General features: G+C 41.2%; 1 protein-coding gene across 1 annotated transcript; it reads right to left on the reverse strand.

Moving 5' to 3' along the window:
* Positions 1–5,818: 5,818 nt before the first annotated feature.
* LOC107385918 (zinc finger protein OZF) lies at positions 5,819–15,506 on the reverse strand. The gene is made up of 3 exons (XM_015960077.3): positions 15,261–15,506; positions 14,839–14,940; positions 5,819–12,858 (listed from the first exon to the last, which is right to left on the reverse strand). The coding sequence occupies exons 2-3, from the start codon at positions 14,864–14,866 to the stop codon at positions 11,561–11,563; spliced, it is 1,326 nt and encodes a 441-aa protein (XP_015815563.3). The 5' UTR covers positions 14,867–14,940; positions 15,261–15,506; the 3' UTR covers positions 5,819–11,560.
* Between the last annotated feature and the right edge of the window lie 6,035 nt (positions 15,507–21,541).

The following is a 21,541-nucleotide window of genomic DNA, read 5'->3' on the forward strand; positions in this document are numbered from 1 at the left end:
TCACATCAGATAAAATACCTCAATATCTGTGGAGGTATGAAAATGTCTAGGAGATAGGGATGTAAGAAAATATCGATAAGGCAATATATTGTGATATTTTTTACAGCTATATTATATTGATTTTCAAACGTCGTGTATCTAATTTTTGGAAGAATTTATGTGCAAACATTTTTCTTTTCTTTTGGTGCAATTCAAATGCCGACCACTAGTCCGCAGCAGTGTGCAGTGGGTTTTGTTTCCACCATTGAAATGTAAATCCCTCTGTTATGGTTCAGATACATGTTGAACATGTTAAGTATCAGTTTGGACTGTATATTGAATATTCCTACATTAAATTCAGTGTAGAAAATTGCTAATAATATCTGAATGTATCGCAATATACAGTGGTGTGAAAAACTATTTGCCCCTTCCGGATTTCTTATTCTTTTGCATGTTTGTCACACAAAATGTTTCTGATCATCAAACACATTTAACCATTAGTCAAAGATAACACAAGTAAACACAAAATGCAGTTTTAAGATGATGGTTTCTATTATTTAGTGAGAGAACAAAATCCAAACCTACATTGCCCTGAGTGAAAAAGTAATTGCCCCCTTGTTAAAAACTAACCCAACTGTGGTGTTTCACACCTGAGTTGAATTTCTGTAGCCACCCTCAAGCCTGATTACTGCCACACCTGTTTCAATCAAGTAATCTCTTAAATATGAGCTGCCTGACACAGAGAAGTACACCAAAAGCACCTCAAAAGCTAGACGTCATGCCAAGATCCAAAGAAATTCAAGAACAAATTAGAACAAAAGTAATTGAGATCTATCAGTCTGGTAAAGGTTATAAAGCCATTTCTAAAGCTTTAGGACTCCAGCGAACCACAGTGAGAGCCATTATCCACAAATGGCAACAACATGGAACAGTGGTGAACCTTCCCAGGAGTGGGCGGCCGACCAAAATTACCCCAAGAGCGCAGAGACAACTCATCCGAGAGGTTTCAAAAGACCCCAGGACAACTTCTAAAGAACTGCAGGCCTCACTTGCCTCGGTGTTCACGACTCCACCATAAGAAAGAGACTGGGCAAAAATGGCCTGCATGGCAGATTTCCAAGACGCAAACCACTGTTAAGCAAAAAGAACATTAGGGCTCGTCTCAATTTTGCTCAGAAACATCTTAATGATTGCCAAGACTTTTGGGAAAACACCTTGTGGACTGATGAGACAAAAGTTGAACTTTTTGGAAGGCAAATGTCCCGTTACATCTGGCGTAGAAGTAACGCAGCATTTCAGACAAAGAACATCATACCAACATTAAAATATGGTGGTGGTAGTGTGATGGTCTGGGGTTGTTTTGCTGCTTCAGGAACTGGAAGGCTTGCTGTGATAAATGGAACATGAATTCTACTGTCTACCAAAACATCCTGAAGGAGAATGTCCGGCCATCTGTTCGTCAACTAAAGCTGAAGCGATCTTGGGTGCTGCAGCAGGACAATGACCCAAAACACACCAGAAAATCCACCTCTGAATGGCTGAAGAACAACAAAATGAAGACTTTGGAGTGGCCTAGTCAAAGTCCTGACCTGAATCTTATTGAGATGCTATAAAAAGGCGGTTCATGCTAGAAAACCCTGAAATAAAGCTGAATTACAACAACTTCTGCAAAGATGAGTGGGCCAAAATTCCTCCAGAGCGCTGTAAAAGACTCGTAGCAAGTTATCGCAAACGCTTGATTGCAGTTATTGCTGCTAAGGGAGGCCCAAACAGTTATTAGGTTCAGGGGGCAATTACTTTTTCACACAGGGCAATGTAGGTTTGGATTTTGTTCTCTCACTAAAAAATAAAAACCATCATTTCAAAACTACATTTTGTTTTTACTTGTGTTATCTTTGACTAATGGTTAAATGTGTTTGATGATCAGAAACATTTTGTGTGACAGACATGCAAAATACCTTAAATCCTCTAATATTAGCCTGTATTTAATTAACTGCCGGGTATCATATTTTGGCCGGTGTCGGAGTCGGCGGAGGTGAATAATGGCCGTTTTTTTTATTGTGGCCGGGTGGAATGTGGTAACAAGCAAGTACGGGGGGCGGTTGTGTCATCTGTCTCACTTTTGATTTGCCAGTGATAGACCGCGAGGGTAACTTTAACCATGCGGAGACGAAGAAGAGGCGAAAATTTGATATCAAGTTCAAAGAGAACGTGCTGATTATGCTGCAGAACACTCTGGGGAGCAGTAGCAGGGGTTGTATGAACTAGTCACTAGTCGACTTCACCGCTGTATAGTGACTTTTTATGCCTGTCATCGACTAGTCGCTGTCACGTGATAATGACCGGCAAGATGCAGCCCTCGGAAAAGACAGCAGCCTGCTGTCAGCAGGTGGCAAGCTTTTGTGCGTCTGGAGGCAATGCGCTGTGCCAGAGCGTCGGTACTGATACCCGCCGTAAAACGGACATTTAACTAAATTGTGACGTTTACCCTCTTGCAATTTAACCTTCCCCTCACCCCCAACCTAACCTTAACCAGCTTGTGCATGCAAAGCTCTGATTGTTGACGCGCTCCAGACATCTGCGTCCTGAGCACGGCCACAGTAACGTTATCACATCAGGTGTCGCCACCTCAAAAACTAATTTAACACGCGATCGTTCATGTCAGCTCATTTCCTTTTATGTTTTCTGTCTTTTATTCTTTTATTTGTGCCTGATGCGTTCCGCTGCTGTGGATCAGGGCGCATCACCTGTTTTGTCCTCGGTGACGCACCTAACTGATGTGGCCAGCGAGCGCTCTGCTGTTTTTGCGGTCGGTAGATCTTTTAGAACTGCAGTTCAAAGGTAACTCATAAGGTGAATATATATGAACCCAGGTAGCAGTTTCTCTTTAGTATTGAGAGGAGATGCAGGAAGATAATAAACAGGCAGGACAGAAAAATAGTCAAAAACAAGTTAGTTTTTGTACCTGCTGGTTGCAACAAACAGACACCATTGAAGGTAATCAGAAGTGAGGAACAGAAAATGAAATAATTATTTTAATGTTTAGAGCAGCAGGAACTCCGAGAGGCTGCAGGCGCATCAGTGAGATTGCGGCTGCTGCGTGGGGGGGAGGGCTGAAGCAGAAACTACCGTTGTTAAAAGAAATGTGTTTAACTTTGAAAATGTGGGCGCAATTTTAATTGTCAAAAACTCCAGCGAACCATTAGTTCATTTTGCTCAAATAGAAATTGAGGCCTGCCTCTAATTATGGCCCTCCTTCCAATAAAGGCCTGGAGCTTGATGAGCTTGAGTCAAATACAGGCCCGGGCCTGTATTAGAGGATTTACGGTAAGAAATCAGGAAGGGGCAAATAGTTTTTCACACCACTGTATATTGTATCGTATCGCCCAAATTTCACCAATACAAATCCCTACTAGGAGAGCTGACATTAGGTTGCCAACAAAGTTGTTCTACAAGATTTTAAGTGAGAAGATGTTTGAGGAATAGAGTAAAAGTATTCTGGTCCTTATTTTTAAGATCAAGGGAGGCATACAGAATTGTGGCAACCTTCAGAGGAATTAAGCCAATGAAGATGTCACTGTTCTGAACTCGTTTAAGCCGCTATTAAAGACCTACATATGACTTGGTGTCAGTGATCATTTTTTCCTAGTTCTGTGTTTTATTGTTGACTTTTATTTATTGTATTGTAAGTTTGTTTTGTTGTACAGGGCTTTGATCAGCTGTCACACTTTGTTTTAATGTGTTGTATAAATAAATTGGTATGATATGGGAAGACATGTGAAAGAGTGGAAGCTAAGCTAGGTAATATGTAAGTGAAGGGTGGTGTCATTTCCAAATAATCCATTTACTTGCCAAATAACTTCTAATAAAAAATTACACAATACAGATCAAAACCATCAACGTAATAAACAAAAGCAAAGTTCAAAAATATTGAAATTCACAAACAGGCACAAACATGACACCACTGAAATGTCCCACATCTCAACACCTTATGTAACTCTTCTCCAAATCCTTCTCAAAGCACCCACAGTCCAGATCTATGAGGGATCCATACCTGCAGGCAGGGGCAATTGTAGGTTAAGAGGTTTAGGGGTGCCTGGCCAGGCAAGATAAAGTTCACTGTTTGTACATTTTAACACATTTCATTACCATATTTGGAAGAGAAAACACTTTTCTTCACAAATCAAACATACCGGTAGTTGTAATTTGTGAAACCTTTAACAAAGCTGCTATCAGTGGACTAATCTTGTACAGTTTTGAATGGTTCCCAACCTTTTTTCCAAGGACCCCTTTTCCTGTGTGACAAGGACCACCAACCCCACCTCCTACCCACACACCCATTAAAAATAATTTACAAACTACAAAGATTGTTTTACCCTTATAGAGTTATGATTATAATATTGGGTGTGTCATTGAGATTTTATAAATGTTTTTTCAATAATCGTCAATGTTCAACTTCAACTCAGACCATCTTGTGGGGACCCCCATGGTGGCGGGTTACAAACCCCAAGTTGGTAACTACTTCTGGTGTTGTAGTTTTAAAGATGCTCAGAGTGGAAAATGTGATTTCAATTGCCCTTTCCTAATCGGAAACCAGAAATGGGACAACTTTCATACTCTTTGTGCAAAAGTTTTGCTTTTTTCAAAAATTTAAAACTTAAAGGCCCAGTGTGTGATATTTTTACCAGTTTACCATCAAATCCTGTGTTTCCAGTTCACAAACTTGTCCTTTTTCACTAATATTTCTCACCATCAATTCTAAATATTCCTCTCAACTTGAAGTAATAAATTTTTATATACATAAAATGTGGTCGATGCTCGATGGTCATCCACCATCTTAAAATATAGTAGCTGTTTAGGGACATACGAGCTCCACGTTACCCGTTTGGACTATGACTGTAACCTGAAAGAACCAGCAGAGGGCAGCAGTGCGCCCTGGAAGCATAGAAAAGAATAGCTACACCGTTGCTGTATTTGTTAGTTTGAATAAAAAAACAAATCAAAACATAAAATTTGTCAGCTCGTCATCATGTCCAACACAAGAAAGCTGCATATGTTCAGACCCCCGCCCGCTATTAGCTAGACGCCAGTCTCTGACTCCCAAACTCACCTCAAGTTGTTCATCCTTCTTTTCCTAGTACCAGAACTCCCGGTCCGGTCCCAACGTGTCCATTCCAAAGTCTTTCTATTCAAGTCTCCTCTCTTCTCGCAGCCTGCCGTCTCGCCCAACACGCTCCAGCACTAGTCCGCTAGCCAGTGGCTAAATCAGCGTCGTTTAAGTTAGCTCCACAACACTTTGCTAATGGCGATGTTGTTCTCCACGTGTTACTGAGACGCTCCGACACAGAGGGCTTCTCCTCAAATGTTACCTTTAGACTTTGGTCTCCTTTTGCTGGTAATCCGTGGGAGTTTACGTGCAGCATGCACAGCATCTCCCCGGCTCTAGCCATGGTAACTTGTGACGCCTATCTCCACCACGCCAGCCGTGAGCCACGATTAGCTGGTGGATAAGTCAACATTGTTTACTTTATCTCCAGCATGTCCCCGGCTCACCAACACTCCCTCACCAGCCATGGTTAACAATCAGCCAGTGATCGCTCCATATCCATAAAAGCTTGGAAGCGGCAGCCAGTTTGTTTGTGTTGTGGAAAATTATGTTCCCTGGAAATATTCCGTTTCCCTTGGGCAGTCAAGAGCAAATATTTCCAAATTCACAGAACTTATTGACCATTATGAGGACTAAACTACCTCAAATAAAAGATGGTTAAACTGAGTGAGATTACATCTTTTTACATAACTTTCAAAAATTATAATCTGGCTGCAAAAGAGTGAACAAGAATGTTTTTACTGTATCTTTATTGTTTTTAGGAGGAAATCCAGATAAAGAAAAATCACATGCACAACAGTATTACATTATATTACATCATTCTCCCGTAAAAGTTTATCGCAAATTTTGTGAAAATAGCCTGAAGTACAAAATCCCGACACGGGGGACAGAATATTTCAGGGGAACACAGTTTCTCAAACCGGACCTCCCGGCTGACGTCATCCCTCCTGTGTGTGTGAATCGTGAACGCTTCAAGATCTATCAGAACTAGCTTGCTGCCTTCAGAACTGGTAGGTTGATAAAACAGTCATAATTATAAATGCCTTTTTTTAAAGAGGTCGAGTAGCTTGTTTTAAGCTTTGTGTGGGTTAGGCTAGACAGGTTGAAAATTGATTATACAGTCAAACTCATGAGTGAGCCACCGTAGCTGCAATACTTTCCTCATGATTTCAATGGATTTCACACATGGGGCCTTTAATAAAAAACTAATGTATTTATTTATTTATTTATTTTCAAAAATGACAAATCTTTTATAGTAAATATTTAGGGAAGAGGAAAAAAGATCACTGACTTAATTTCTCAAAAACATTCTATCCAATCTTAATGTTCTGATTTTTCTCTCGAATTCCCAGAATAATCAAGGCTTCAATTAAATTATTCAACTAATGTGCTTTAAAAAGATTTGACTTGTATGAATCAACACAACCCCAGCACCTCATCTTTGTTGGAATTTTATTTGGGGTTTAGCACCAACCTCTCCATTTACTGAGGAACCTGTTTTTGATGAACATTGTGACACAGCAATGACTGAGAAACATCACAGACTCTGTAAGAGTCACCTTGAACAGCTTTAACCCACATGTCTTCATTGTAAAAGCATTTTCTCTACCGCATTCCTCTACTCTCTGTCCTCTGTGTGTACACTCTGTTTCCTTTTGTTTTGGTTATTCGACTTACTGCCGTCAATGGCAACAGTCATACAGGACCTAACAGCCCTTATCAAAGGGCCTGGTACCCCATTCTCCCGAAGTGCTCTCCAGAGGACCCCTGGAGCTTGTCCACAGAGGAGTTTTTGACCACTTCATTGGCCTCAGCACCAAAGATTGGAAAGCCCAATCAAAAGTCCCCAAACGTTGCTTCCTCACTGGAAGACGTGCTGGTGGGATTGAGAGGGTCTTTGAAGTCCCACGCATCAATCCACGACATCCCAAATTGAGGTCAGCAGCACATCGTCCCTACTACAAACAGTGTTGGTAGTGCACTGCTTTCCCCTCCTGAGGCATCAAACAGTTGACAAGAATATCCTCGACGCCGTATAGAGGGTTTGCTCCATGGTCTCACTGATCTCCTCCCACGCCCAGGTTTTCAAGAATACCAGAGCCACATTTCACTTGGACGGCAGGTACCTATCAGTGGCCTCTGAAGTCCCACAGGCCAAAAGGACCTGATAAGAGTCTTTCTTCAACTCAACAGCATCACTAACCACCAGCGGGTTCAGCGTTTGCCTCCACGACAGACACTGAAGACCCTGTGGCTGCCGCTCTGGTTGTTTGGTTGGTTACATGAGAGATGATGTTCAACACACACAGGTACTTTACAAGACATGCCAAACACTAGTGGCAACCATAAGAAATCTTCAAAGCGGCACTAGGAAATACCGGGGGCAGTTGGACGATATTTGGCTACAACTATAATATGCTAATGAATACAGCGAGCGGAGAGCCATCGAACTGAACAACTGGGTCAAGCTTCAGTGTTTTGGACATAGACTGGACTTCGCAATGGCTGTCTGCGGAAGTAAACATATATGTTTAGCACTGTAAATGTTTTATATAATTGTCCTGTAGTTTTAAATGATCTCAATATATTTAAATGATTATTTTTTTACAAAAATATTTTAAAAGATTATGCTAATTTTGAGATATCTGAACCAGAAGGTGAAGCTCTCGTTTCAATCGGTCGATCTACGTTCTAACCCTCATCTATGGTCACAAATTTTGGGTAGTGACCAAAAGAATGACAACAAGAATACAAAAGTTTTCTCCACAGGGTGTCTGAGCTCTCCCTTAGAGATAGGGTGCGAAGCATCATCCGGGAGGGGCTTGGAGTAGATCCACTGCTCATCCACATTGAGGAGTCAGTTGAGGTGGCATGGGCATCTGTTTAGGTCTTGCAATCAAACCTTCTAGAATTGTTCTAAATGAGGCACATTGGAATCTTCTAACACAGAGTGGGCAATCCTGGCTATCCAGCGTGTTTTAGGTTTATCCCAGCTTTAACACACCTGGTTTTAATTAGCAAGTATTTGAAAGGCTTCTGCATAACTTGATGACCTGCTGAATGGGTGGTTCAACCACTGAATTAACTGTGTTGGAATAGGGAAATAACTAAAACATGCTGGATAGCAAGCCCCAAGGATTGGAGTTACCCACCCCTGTTCAACATAATTTTTATAAGGGATTAATCCTCATTTTTTTCAGTAAATATGTGGTTAAAATATATTTATATCTACCAGGAACACATTATTTCATAGTACTAATGGACTTCCAGACAGACATAATTTTCTTTTCTTTTTTTTTGGTTACCCTGCCCTCACAGCTTTCATAACACAATCAGTTTATAGTTTATAAGTGCCAGCTTTAAACAAAAAACAGAAGTCTGTTAATAAAGGAACACTGTCTCGATTTTCGGGATGTATGAAAAGTAAGGAAAATGCTGCAAAGTCCAACATATTGTCACTCTAGCTGGGGCCAATCCTGGAACAACTGGCTAAAAAACTGAAGAGTTCTTTAGTTATATTTATGAAATTCACAAAGTACAAACCACTGGTAAAAGACAAATATTTCTACACTACACAGACTTTAATAGCAGAGCATACATGCCATGCTAAACGTTTTCTGTCGCAACACTCCAAAAGTGGAACCCAGGGACATCAGCTCAGGCTGCAACTGATCACTGTGTAATGACGAGTGGCCACAGTTGGCATTTTGGCTAGGGTCGCTGGGGACATGTCTCCGCAAATATAAAAAAATGGGTGTTTTGTCCCCACCACTTTTACACAAGTCTCTCAGTAAAGAATCCAGCCATCCCTGGGGGGGGTCAGATGTATATTTCACCTGGAGAGGGTAGGTTCAGACAGCAAAATTTGGAGTCTCATTTCCTCATATTTGGACATCTTTTCTCAGATTAGATAAAAGCAACACCACTCTACCACTGACTCTGCCTTGCAACGTTGATGTGTTGAGTGGTTAGCTTCTACTAGTCAAGAAGATCTCTGCAGTTTCCTGGACGCTAAGCCAACAACAGCCTGTCATGAGCCAATATGGGATAGTCCAAGAAACAACTTGATGTAGAGTGGTCAGGCTTTTCAAATCCTTGCTATCAGAAGCTAATGCAGGAAATATGTGTAGGACAAATTTTTCATGTTCAGTCTAAATGTTAAACTCTAGAGTGACCAATCATTTTCAAAAATAATAAGTAAACTCAGTGAAGGACCTGTTTAACATGTTCCACTCCACACAGAAAATAATTATTTTAACCAACTTCATAACCTGGGTGTCGCTTGTTCACTTATAACTTCAAAAATTATGGCCAACTTTTCTCTGATACTTGTAGGTCTATATTTCTTTTCAGCAATGACAATTTTACTTTGAATATAAAGATAACATAATTAATGAATTTTGTTAAATTTGCAACATTTAAGAAAAAGCATGGCATGCTGGGAAATCTGTCCCATCCAACCAGCGTGCTGAATTGTAAACACTAGCTAGCCCTTTAGCTAACTTTAGGCAGTGGCAGATTTAGCAATTTGGGGGCCCAAGGCAAACACAGACATGGGGCCCCTTACACTAAATTTTCAACAATCTTACCTTTAACTGGATTTGCGAAACTCTACCCTCTTCTGACATGAGTTATTTTCACTTTTTATTAGTCATCCTCCTTTTTCCTGTCTTTCTCTCCCTTTGAGTGCCTTCAGTATTTGCTGTTTTCTTCTTCCTGTCAGTGCTCCTGTGCTTTTGCCTTTCTTTTTTTCCTGCTATTTTCCATTTTGGTCTATGTTTTCCTCCCTTTAAACATTTTCTATTGTCTTTCCTTTTCTGCTTCCTTTCGATGTTTACATTGAAAAACAATGTCACTTTCGGAAGAGAAGATAAAAGCTTTTTTAAAACAAGCTGCTTCTTTCTCTTACTGGAGCCACTAGGATAACTCAATTTCATGCCTAATGTTTTGACTACTGCTTTGAGTTTGTTATGAACGTTCCTTCCTCTCTTCTTCTTCTGCTTTTTCTTCTTTGTGGTCTTATGGCACTTGGCAAACAACAATTTGGTGCATTACTGCCATTGGATTGGAGTTGAATGACTACCAATCACTTCCTGTTTGTGCATCGGCGTCTTAAAGGAATAGTCCATTGTGGCATTAACAGAGGGGTGCCAGCAGTCAGGGCTAGGGGACCCCCAACATAAGGGGGCCCCAGGCAGCCACCGACATATGCCTAATGGTAAAACCACCACTGACTTTAGGTTAATATCAAACATGATAAAACTGGTACTTTGTTGTCAGTTTTACTGTTGGTACTGCACTTAAAGCTCAGTTTTGATGGATATTGGTTTAAAAAATTTCTCGGGCAGTCCTACTGTGAGACCGCAACTATATATTTTTCTTGGAAAAGCTCAGCTTTGGTGAGTGAATATGCGATTAACCAAAACTTGACGCAGCTAAGCTACGTATTATTTTGTTGGTATTTTTCTGCAAAAGTTTGCAAGTGCTGCCGTGGCTCAGAAGTTAGGAGCTTGTCTCGCAATCAGTGATCAGTAGGACTGATTCCAACTTTTACAATTTTTTACTGAATAAAGCTCATGAAGCTAAGCCTAACCCCTCCTTTCCACTGGAGCCGTCAGCAGCAAGTTACTGCAACAGCACGTCTTGCTCGCGTATGCTGCTGCTTGGCTCTTCCCACGAGACGTGAAGCAGCAGGGGAGCAGCTGTCACCGACAGAGCACGAAGTCACGCAACATTAGCAAAATCACGCGTGACTTAGTCAACAAACAACAACAAGCAGGAGAAAACTACAACATGGCTCCAAAAGGTTTGTCTATTATGTTCTGTCCGTTTTATAATCGCCAATACGTTTATGTTAAGTCAGGGAAGGTAGTACGTTTCTTTATTCTGAAAATCTCGGGAAGCTTTGCTCCGTTTCTGAGTCCGATTTCCTGTCTTTCCTTCCCCAAAAATGTCGAACTTGACCCGTTTCAGAGTCGTAGCGCGTAGAAAATAGAACCGGTGCGTAAGGGCCGCGACATGCTGCTCCTGAGACGCGGCCGACTCGTGCTGCCTACGGCTCCGGTGGAAAAGGTTCTGTTGACCATAGCGGTACACATCAGCAGCTATGACGTGCTGCTGCAGTAACGTGCTGCTGACGGCTCCATCACGGCTCCGGTGGAAATGAGGGGTAACTCTTAAACACCCATCAATACACTGCAGTGTATATTGTAATAAAAGGCCAAACAAACAAATACCTATATTTAAATCATTTTAAATTATTATAATGTCCCCAGCAGTCTTCAAGCCACACTCACATTTATGTATATCATCCCCACCAGTTTATAAAATAAACTAACACCCTTGTGAGCGATTTAGTTAATTTTTTTTACAAGGGCAGAAAGAAGTGGTCCATGGGCGATACAATATCCTGATCTAGGATTACAAACTGACAGATTGTAAAAACTTCATGGGTGTCTTTTGGTACTGTTGTAGCTAAACAAGTTCTTTGTTTCCGGAATGGACTCTCATGTGTCTATTTAAATTTGTTTTTCGGTTAAATGTTTGTTCACAAAGCTCACAAGCAAAAGGTTTCTCTCCTGTGTGGACTCTCATGTGACTGTTTAAAGTTGTCTGTAGGCTAAATCTTTGTTCACAGAACTCACAGCCAAATGGCTTCTGTCCTGTGTGGCCTATCATGTGACTGTTTAAAGTTGACTTGTGAGTAAACCTTTGCCCACAAAGCTCACAGGCAAAAGGCTTCTGTCCTGTGTGGACTCTCGTATGACTGTTTAAATTTGTTTTTCGGCTAAATGTTTGTCCACAGAACTCGCAAGCAAAAGGCTTCTGTCCTGAGTGGATTAACATGTGACTGTTTAAAGTTGGCTTATGACTAAATCTTTGTCCACAGAGCTCACAGGCAAAAGGCTTCTGTCCTGTGTGGACACTCATATGACTGTTTAAAGTTGTCTTTTGGCTAAATCTTTTTCCACAGAGCTCACAAGCAAAAGGCTTTTGTCCTGTGTGGACTCTCACATGTCTGTTTAAAGTTGTCTTTTGACTAAATGTTTGTCCACAAAGCTCACAACCAAAAGGCTTCTGTCCTGTGTGGACTGTCATGTGTCTGTTTAAAGTTGTCTTTTGACTAAATCTTTGCCCACAAAGCTCACAGGGAAAAGGCTTCTGTCCTGTGTGGACTCTAATGTGACTGTTTAAATGTGACTTTTGGCTAAATTTTTTTCCACAAAAGTCACAAGCACAAGATGTCTGTCCTGTGTGGGCTGTCAAGTGACTGTTTAATGTTGACTCAGATGACCCGCTCTCGTTCCATTCACTTTCTCCATCTCCAGTTTCAGGCCTAGAGTCTGAATGTTCAGAGTCTAAATTCACATCGTCGTTCTCTTCATCATCTCCACTAACTTCTGTCTCTGAAGAATCAAATGTCTGTTCATGAAGGTTCAGATAAGGGTTCCTGCTAGTTTCTGCTTCTCCAACAGTTTTTGTTGTCATCTGATCAACTGAGCTGCCGGCTGGAACATATATATCTTCTATATGCTGCTGATGAAGCTGTGAGAACACAGGTTTCTCTTCATCACCCTCACTCTTTATGCAAACTACAGTGAATGGAAACGTGGCAGCATCAGTCTCCTCCAAATGGAGCTGTTCTACCTCCGGATTGGTCCAGGGTTCGTCTAGTTCCTCCTTTATGTGGAGGCACTCTGGGTCCTGCTGGTCCACACCAGCATCCTGTTCTTCAAGGACTTCTTCTTTAACCATCACCATCTGTTGAACAGCTGTAGGAAACAAAAACACAATGTGAATTACAGACCACTCTAACTGGGAGCCTGTATCTCCTCCCCTTCCTGTCGGCTCATGGGTCCCCGAAAGAAAGAAAAGATGAATGCAGGTGAATGGGGCTATAAAAGCTATTGTAACATTAATGATTGTCTACATTATAACAAATACATTTATAACACAACTTTCTAATCTGCTTTGCCTTACACCCTGATTCAGACATGTGTTGTACTTCCATTTAAATGAAAATAAATCAAGTGAGTTTTGACCATGTCTGTCACGTACTTTGAGACTTGTTAAGCCTGGTTCATGCTTCTCCGTCAGCTCCGCAAGGGACAGACACGCACGGATTGACGGAAGCATTTTGCTCTCATACTTCTCCGTCTCCTGGGGAGTGTTGCAAAGCAATTCCCCAACAGGACAACAGAGGGCGTAGCGCTGTTCTGTGGTATCCTGTCAGGTATCCGGTCCAAGATAGTGTGTTTGTATCGTTTTTTTGTTGTTTTTTTTTTGTATATAAGAGACTTTTTAGCACGGACAAATTTGTCTCTCATCCTCCTCCACCTCTTCATGCGCTCGCCACCTCTAAACCCACGTTTCCTGTCATTTCCGTCCACAAATAAAACGCTTGCTGTGCATCTTTTCACTCCTCCAGTCACGGGGAATTAAACGTTCATGTTTTTAGAGTTTTTTCGCGAGGTATTCTTCAAGCTTCTCCGTGTCTGCCGCTAGTTATCCTCGGCTCTCTTTATGTTTTTGAGGGCACAAGGGCGGCAGTGTACACGCAGCAGCGTCTTGACCAATCACAAGCTTGCATTGTCCGTCTCGACTGACGGATGTTTAGAAAAGAGAGCTCGACTCCGTCCGTCCTTGCGGAGCTCTCCAGCAGGCCCGCAAGGACATTGCGTGTCTCTGCACTGACGCAGACGGAGAAGCATGAATCAGGCTTTAGTTTGTAAAAATTTGTAAATAAAATGACTACAAATCATACGGCCCATATAGGACATCACCGCAGAATCTCTTCTCAGCGCATAGCTGCTACTTACCACATGACCAGATTTATTGTCGTTTCCCCCACATTTAATGCTCCTTCTGTTGTCCTGGAAGCAGTATGAGGCAGAGCTGCTGTGACTCTGCCCCATAGCAATACTGGCTGCAGACATTTACAAATAAAGGGAATGGTGGGTTTTTTTTCTTCAGCTTGTAGAGTTTAGTCATTCTTTAGTTTAGTTTTTTCAGAAACCCATTTGATCGTGAGCGTGCTACCTGCTAGCATTGGCCAATCTGCCCATAGTTTAACTCTTGATCCCAAACTTTAAACCATTTCTGCTTTTTAACAATGGTTTGTGTCTTTGCTGGTTTCTCTACTTTCCTCCACAGCACCTAGATTACCACACTGTGCGCCAGTAATATGTGTGGTGCACATATTTAACAAAGCCTTGAATCAGTAAAAAAATGATTCGAGAAATGAAATGAATGGAACCATTCGAGGATTCCTTTCAGCCCTACCCAGACGTGAACACAATATACCCTACCAGGGCTGGTCGGTGCCGACCCAGATGTGAAAGCACCATTAGTGGCAGATTAAGACACCCACGATGTCAATAGGAACATTATTGCAAGTCATTCATTCCCACTGCAGTAAGACAACAGCTTAACTGTTACTGGTATTATGCCGCCTCACACTAACATCTATGAAATAATCCGTGTGTATACAACACCCAGATGTACATGTATGTGTCCTTTATTATTAATCCTTTTTCATTTTGTAAACTTACTTTTCAATTAAATTTTTTATTTTATTTATTTAAGGCTACACTAGACGCCTGATGCCTTTGAGTCTTTATCTGCATTTTTGTATTCTGTTTGTGTATATGCTGCCTTGCACACACACACACACACACACACACACACACACACACACACACACACACACACACACACACACACACACACACACACACGTTCTGTAGCAGTACCTGTATTCGTGATGCAGTCTGGATCCATACGGAACAAACTTTGGTTGAAGTGAGGGACACGTAACAGATGAAAAGTAGCACGCTTTGTTTTGCTGTATGTTGCTGCAAAGTAAACAAACGGGAGAGCTGATTAAAAAGCTACTTCAGAATTAAACATTAGATTAAGGATCCAACGGTTTGGCTCTAATCAGCGGAGAATGTAGCCATTCGGGAAAAGAAGACCCGTGGTCACTCAAACACCAAGTACACGGAGTCGAGCCAACAGGTTTTCCTCACTCAAAAGTCAAATTCTGATTCGAGTTTTCCTTCGGAGTCTGAGAATGATGGATCAGAGACCGATTAGTGGTCCTCCATTATGACCAACTAATGACCGACTCTGTCAGATACACAGGACAGGGAATTCCATCAGGGTTTCTGCTTACCTTGATTTGCAGCACCGGTTGTCACGCAGATTCCTTCTCTGGTTCTGGAAAGAACTCGCCCCGGTTGAGGAAGACAATTAAGTTTTTATAGCCTGGTAAGAATATTTCTTCATCAGCAACAGTTAGTCACTTTTGCTGATAAACTCTCTCAGAGACTAAACCGAAGACGTTAGTACAGAGCTCAAAATACTAAAAAAACAAGCTAACTTTGCTAACAACTTCCGGTCTTCTACTTCTTCGACTGCTTTTTTCTACTTCTGTTTATGATGTTTGGGAGGGTGGCAACCAGCGTGAAGATAGATTACTGCCCCCTGCTGGACTGGAGCCTGGAACGACCATAGACTGACACAATTTATGTTCAATGCTCCTTTCTCCAAATCTGAAAGAATTTCGTTTTCTCTTGATTTTGGACTCAATCGAATAAGTTTTTGGAAGCAAACAAAAGCTTTCTGAAAAATGTTTGTAGTTTTTTCCCCCTTCTTCTAAAAGACATCATTTGAAGACAACAACGTTTGCTTTTTGGACAGAGAAGACAAATGGTTTGACATATGGGTTTGGGAATGTTTGCATGCCCAAACAACCCCTCTCCCAACAGAAAAAGCTTGTTTTTAGAACAGATGTGGAAGCTAAGTTTGAGTTCATATACGTTTAAGTCTGTGAAAAATTAAAGGGACGTTATGGAAGTTTGACAGGCAAAACATGTATAGAAATAATACATTTCTTCTTCATACATTCTCCTGCAATGCCCTGGTCCTGTAGAATGAGCCCTGGCATTTTTACTGTGATTGCCTGTTTTTCTGTAAAATCACAGAAAAAGAGAGATGCTCGGGTCGAGCAGGCTGCTTCATGCGCGTTCACGCTCAGGCATAGCCCTCCAAACCGTTCTTTGAATGTTGTTTCAGCTGTCATCAGGATATAAATGTTACAGATACAAAAGACATCACTTGAGCTTTAGCTTGCCTGGTTAAATGCTGGGCTTTTGTGCAGAAGACCTGGGTTTGATTCTGGATGTGAACATAGTTTATTTAGAGTTTCTTTTTTACATTAATGGTATACTTTTTTTACAGTAAGATGCCCAAACTTTTATTTGAGACTCGCCGAACAGCATTGAATTCACAGATAAAAAAGATGTAGGTTCAACTTTCATTTTGGAACAATTTTTCAAGCAAGGGAAGAGAATGATCTGAGCATGCAGGAGGACAGACCCATCTTAAACCTTTGTCGGCTGTGCTGAAGAGAAAGGTACAGAACCAAATTATTTAATTAATTAGCTGTGCGCTCTCCCGTCCTCTGTCCTCTGGGCCACACACACGCACACACACACACACACACACACACACACACACACACACACACACACACACACACACACACACACACACACACACACACACAAGGGACTGTCTCAGCTGTTATTTTCGGTAAGGAGTGTGCACGTACAGCATATGCACCTGGTGCACAAGCCTACTATTGAAACTGCCGTTACGCTTTTGGCCATTTGTGTATTTCGTCGTCGTCGTCTTCCGCCACTTATCCGGGTCCGGGTCGTGGGGCAGCATCCCAACTAGGGAGCTCCAGACCGTCCTCTCCCCAGCCACCTCCACCAGCTCCTCCGGCAGGACCCCAAGGCGTTCCCGGACCAGATTGGAGATGTAACCTCTCCAACGTGTCCTGGGTCGACCCGGGTGCCTCCTGCCGGCAGGACATGCCCGAAACACCTCCCCAGGGAGGCGTCCAGCAGGCATCCTGACCCGATGCCCAAACCACCTCAGCTGGCTCCTTTCAATCCGGAGGAGCACCGGTTCTACTCCGAGTCCCTCCCGAATGTCCGAGCTCCTCACCCTATCTCTAAGGCTGAGTCCGGCCACCCTACGGAGGAAACTCATTTCGGCCGCTTGTATCCGCGATCTCGTTCTTTCGGTCATTACCCAAAGCTCATGATCATAGGTGAGGATTGGGACGTAGATGGACCGGTAAATCGAGAGCCTGGCTTTCTGGCTCAGCTCCCTCTTCACCACGACAGATTGGCTCAGCGTCCGCATCACTGCAGTTTTGTGTGTTTAAAAATGTTAATTTGTCAAAATAAGTCTTGTTTTGGTCAATTAATGTAGGGTAGAAAATAGGTTACTGTCACTTTAAGAAAAAGGCAGACACACGAGGTGGGGCTGTAAAAACCAGTTACATCCAGCTGAGCGTGGTGAGGTGTGGAGCAATATGGTTTCTGCATTGTTTTATTTAAACCGAGGAAAACTTAATTTTGGACACTCCTGTAAGATTACAAGCTGTGGAATAAATTTTTTGTTATCTTTTCATCGGAGTACTGTGGAAGCTTGTCTCCTCATCATTAAACATGCACGAGTAAACCAAGGCCAAGGATGCCTCACCAGCCACAACAGATTTGACATAAAAAAAAACTATAATGATAATAATGCCTACTTAGCAAGCTAAGCAAATGTTTCATGCTCCACTGTGTAATGATAGCTTAGTCATATGTTACTTTTGAGATGAATGTATTCTAATTAACTTATAACTGTTTCAGTTTTCCACACAGTGTGAAATATGCTGAAGCAGAACTATGTATAGCGTGAGAAAAATATTTAATAATTAACAAAGAGCTTTAAATCAGTGTGACCTTCAAACAAACTCCAGGAGGTCACACGTATTTACAATCTATGAGAAGAAATGTAAAACAAAGGGTTTGGTGAACACAGAAGACAAAAGGAAAATAAACCATGTAGCATAAAGCATGGAGATGCCGTTATTTTTAAATGGGGAGGTGAATTTACGCCCTCTAGTGGCAAAAGACTAACTACACTCTGGTTCCATTAAAACAAAAGGGATGGGTATTTGGCGCCCTCCAGTGGCAAAAAGCTGGAACTGTTTACCCGAATCCTTAGAACAGTTTAGCTTCCTGATTTCAGCAGCAGAAAAAATGTTCACATTTGTTGTATTCTTAATATTAAGGAGGATGGGACTACTTTTATAAAGTTGCAATATTCAGTAGATACATTTTCTGTTTATTCTTTCAAAATAAAAGGCTATGATATCTGTGGTGTTAGCAACAAGGAATTCTGCTCTTTCTCCAATTGCTTAACTTAAAATTGAATAAAAGTTGTATTTATGTAACAGTGTTAAATACAATAGCTGTGAATAATTTATTGGAGTTTTCACATCTATTGCTAAAAGTGCTAAACCCAGGTGTGCTCCAAACTGGTTTTTTCATTGACAATTATTTACAAACTGAGAGATGCGTTTACGCCCTCCAGTGGTGAAAAGCTTGAACTGCACTCTGGTGATGGTAAACTGCTTAAAAGCGAAGGGGGTGGGGATTTGGTGCCCTCCAGTGGCGAAAAGATGCAACTGTTATACTAGGTTCTACGTTTGGCACAAGTAAAACAAAAGATGTCGTGTTCTGTTCTTTTGAAATAGGTCTCTCATATCGGAGATCAGTCGCAGGGTCTCCGATGCTATTTTTTTATTATATAGGAACAAGGCTGTCAAGATGTGTAGAGCTGATTATCTTGACTATGCTCTACTCATCGTGAAAAACTGAAGTAAACTTCTTCATCTCTCATGGTGCCAAGAGTGAAAACCCGATGACCTGTTCTTTTTTCTTCTTTTTTTCTAATCATTTTTATTCAGTCCGAATCAAGATGCAAATGTTTTCATGAACATATTTAAAGTTTCATCATTAAAATTAGTTAAAACTATTCAGATTCCAGTTTCAGATTAAATGAGTTGGTTATGAAAAGAAAAACACTTTTAGTCTTTTTAAAACTTCTAAGTCTTTTTGACATGAAGTTAAATTTGATTTGCCACATAAGATTTCTACAGTATTCCTCTTTAACGGTCAGTTAAGGGCAGAGGCGGTTTTACCATTAGGCATAGGTCGGAGGCCGCCTGGGGCCCTTTTGTGTTGGGGGGCCCCCTAAGCCCTGACCGTTCAAGATATCATTAAAATTCCAAAAGTGCTTAAAAAATTAAAAATGGGGCTTTTCGTGCATATACAATACATTACGGTAGCTGCCAGGATTTCCTGTCTTGAGCGCAACAAATCGCAACACAGATTCAGAGACGTGCTGAGTTTGTCATCCAAAATGCTCCGTTTTATAACTTTTGAATGCCTGATCAGATTCAAATAATTCCAACGGTTCCTTCAAGTACATAAAAGCAGCTTTCCAACGATCTATAACATGAAGCAATCAGAGTTATGGAAAACATTGCTACGAGGGGAAATCCTGCTGTACAGCCTGATTGAAACGGAGCGCAGCGCCGCGGTGAAAGCGGATAACGGAACGGGGAAGCTAATTAGCACAAAAAGCCAGCATGAAATTATGGAAATGCCTCAAAGAAAATCAACACGATCTATTAGGTGTCCCAGAAGGCTTATATCTGAAGACAGTGACCACGAAGAAGGACAGATCTCCGGTGAACCAGGGTATGAATGTTTGTTCAGTCTTTATTTTTTTATTTGAACAACCCTCAACTATTTGCTAATTGTAAGATTCAGCTTCATTCCAGCATTATTTATCTTTTTACAATAAATAATTACATTAGCTAAAACAAAAGTTTTTGGTATAGCAGTGCACGGTGTGCAAGAGAACCACCCCATGGCAGTGTGAGGTGTGCTCTGCCTGCAGCTGGAGAGAAACTGCTTCAAGGTCTACCACATCAAATAAAAACGTCTGAAAGTTTACAAAAATAAATGGTCTTAAAAACTGCTAAAAAAGATACCAAGGTTCAAACTTTTTTAAGAATAGATGTATTTCAGTTCAAAGTTTAAATAGTTTGCCCAGTAATTTTGAAGTTCCTGTTCAGTAATAAATGTAAAAAATTCAAATCAGTTTTTTGCCTTTTTCACTTTTAAGCTGATTTTTAAAGGCTTTAATAGAAATAAATTCTAAATACAAACCATACACTGAAAGCTGAGGTTGTTCTGAAAGAAGAAGAGTTACACACACTTTGCACATTTTATTACAGTTTTACAGCCATAAGATTAAAAAATACCAGGCGGCCCTGTTATAATTATGGTCATGAGAGGGTTATTAAGACGGCGATGCACAAACAGGAAGTGATTGGTAGTCATTCCACTCCAATCCAGTTGGTGGCGGTAATGCACCAAATTGTTGTTTGCCAAGTGCCATAAGACCACAAATAAGAAGAGAGGCGGGAGCGTTCATAACAAACTCAAAGCGATAGTCAAAACATTAAGCATGAAATGGAGTTATCCTAGTGGCTCCAATAAGAGAAAGAAGCAGCTTGCTTCATAAAAGCTTTTATTTTCACTTCTGAAAGTGACGTCGTTTTTCGATGTAAACATCAAAAGGAAGCAGAAAGGAAAGACAATGGAAAATGTTTAAAGAGAGGAAAACATAGACCAAAATAGAAAATAGAAAAAAAAAAACTAAGGCTAAAGCACAGGAGCAGTGACAGCAAAAAGAAAGCAAAGCAAATATTGAAAGCACTCAAAGGGAGAGAAATACAGGAAAAAAGAGGAGGACTAATTAAAAGGGAAAATAACTCATATCAGAAGAGGGGAGAGTTTCGCAAATCCAGTTAACTCATTCACTGCCATTGACGACTAAAGTCGTCATTTTAGATCCAACCCTTCACTGCTAATGACAGCTAAAGTTTTTACTGTTTGAGCATCAGAACGAACCCCTGAGAGAACAAACATCTCAGCCCTGAAGCCGATCTTCATCCGCATATGTCACACGTCACGTGATCAGGAAGCAGACCATCCATGTGTTAGGAGATCGTTTTGGGCCGTTCCTGTACAAAAAGTGAGGCGCGAACCGGAAAGCGTCTGCCGATCACAATTCGACAACGGATTATGAAAGAACGGATAACGCTCGAAACACACGGATTCTTCCTGATGTAAGAGGGGAGTCTCCTCTTTGTTTTGGTTGTTTTGGCGTCGACATAATCCTAGCACGCAGTGTTCTGTGACTCTTAAAAAAACAGTAAAAACGCTGAGAAACGCTGGCAGTGAAGGCCGTTAGCGATCAGGAAACGGCTGGCAGTGAATGAGTTAAAGGTAAGATTGTCGAACATTTAGTGTAAGGGGGCCCCATGTCTGTGTTCGCCTTGGGCCCCCAAATTGCTAAATCCGCCTCTGGTTAAGGGGGTCAAATAACAAAAATCAGTGTTTGGACTAAAATTAAAAGCAGCCAGTAACAAAAATAGGTGCTTTTCAATTCAATTCAAAAATACTTTATTAATCCCAGAGGGAAATTGATTATTGATTGATTTTGGGAAGTAAAATATTAAAACAGATGAAT

The sequence above is a fragment of the Nothobranchius furzeri genome, chromosome 3 (assembly GCF_043380555.1).
Source record: "Nothobranchius furzeri strain GRZ-AD chromosome 3, NfurGRZ-RIMD1, whole genome shotgun sequence".
Taxonomy (NCBI): domain Eukaryota; kingdom Metazoa; phylum Chordata; class Actinopteri; order Cyprinodontiformes; family Nothobranchiidae; genus Nothobranchius; species Nothobranchius furzeri.

Coding starts and splice junctions, on each gene's coding strand:
- LOC107385918 (XM_015960077.3), bottom strand. CDS start 14,866: ATGGATCCAGACTGCATCACGAATACAG. Junction 12,859..14,838: donor AGACTGCATCACGAATACAG/GTACTGCTACAG, acceptor TGTTTCCTACAG/CTGTTCAACAGATGGTGATG.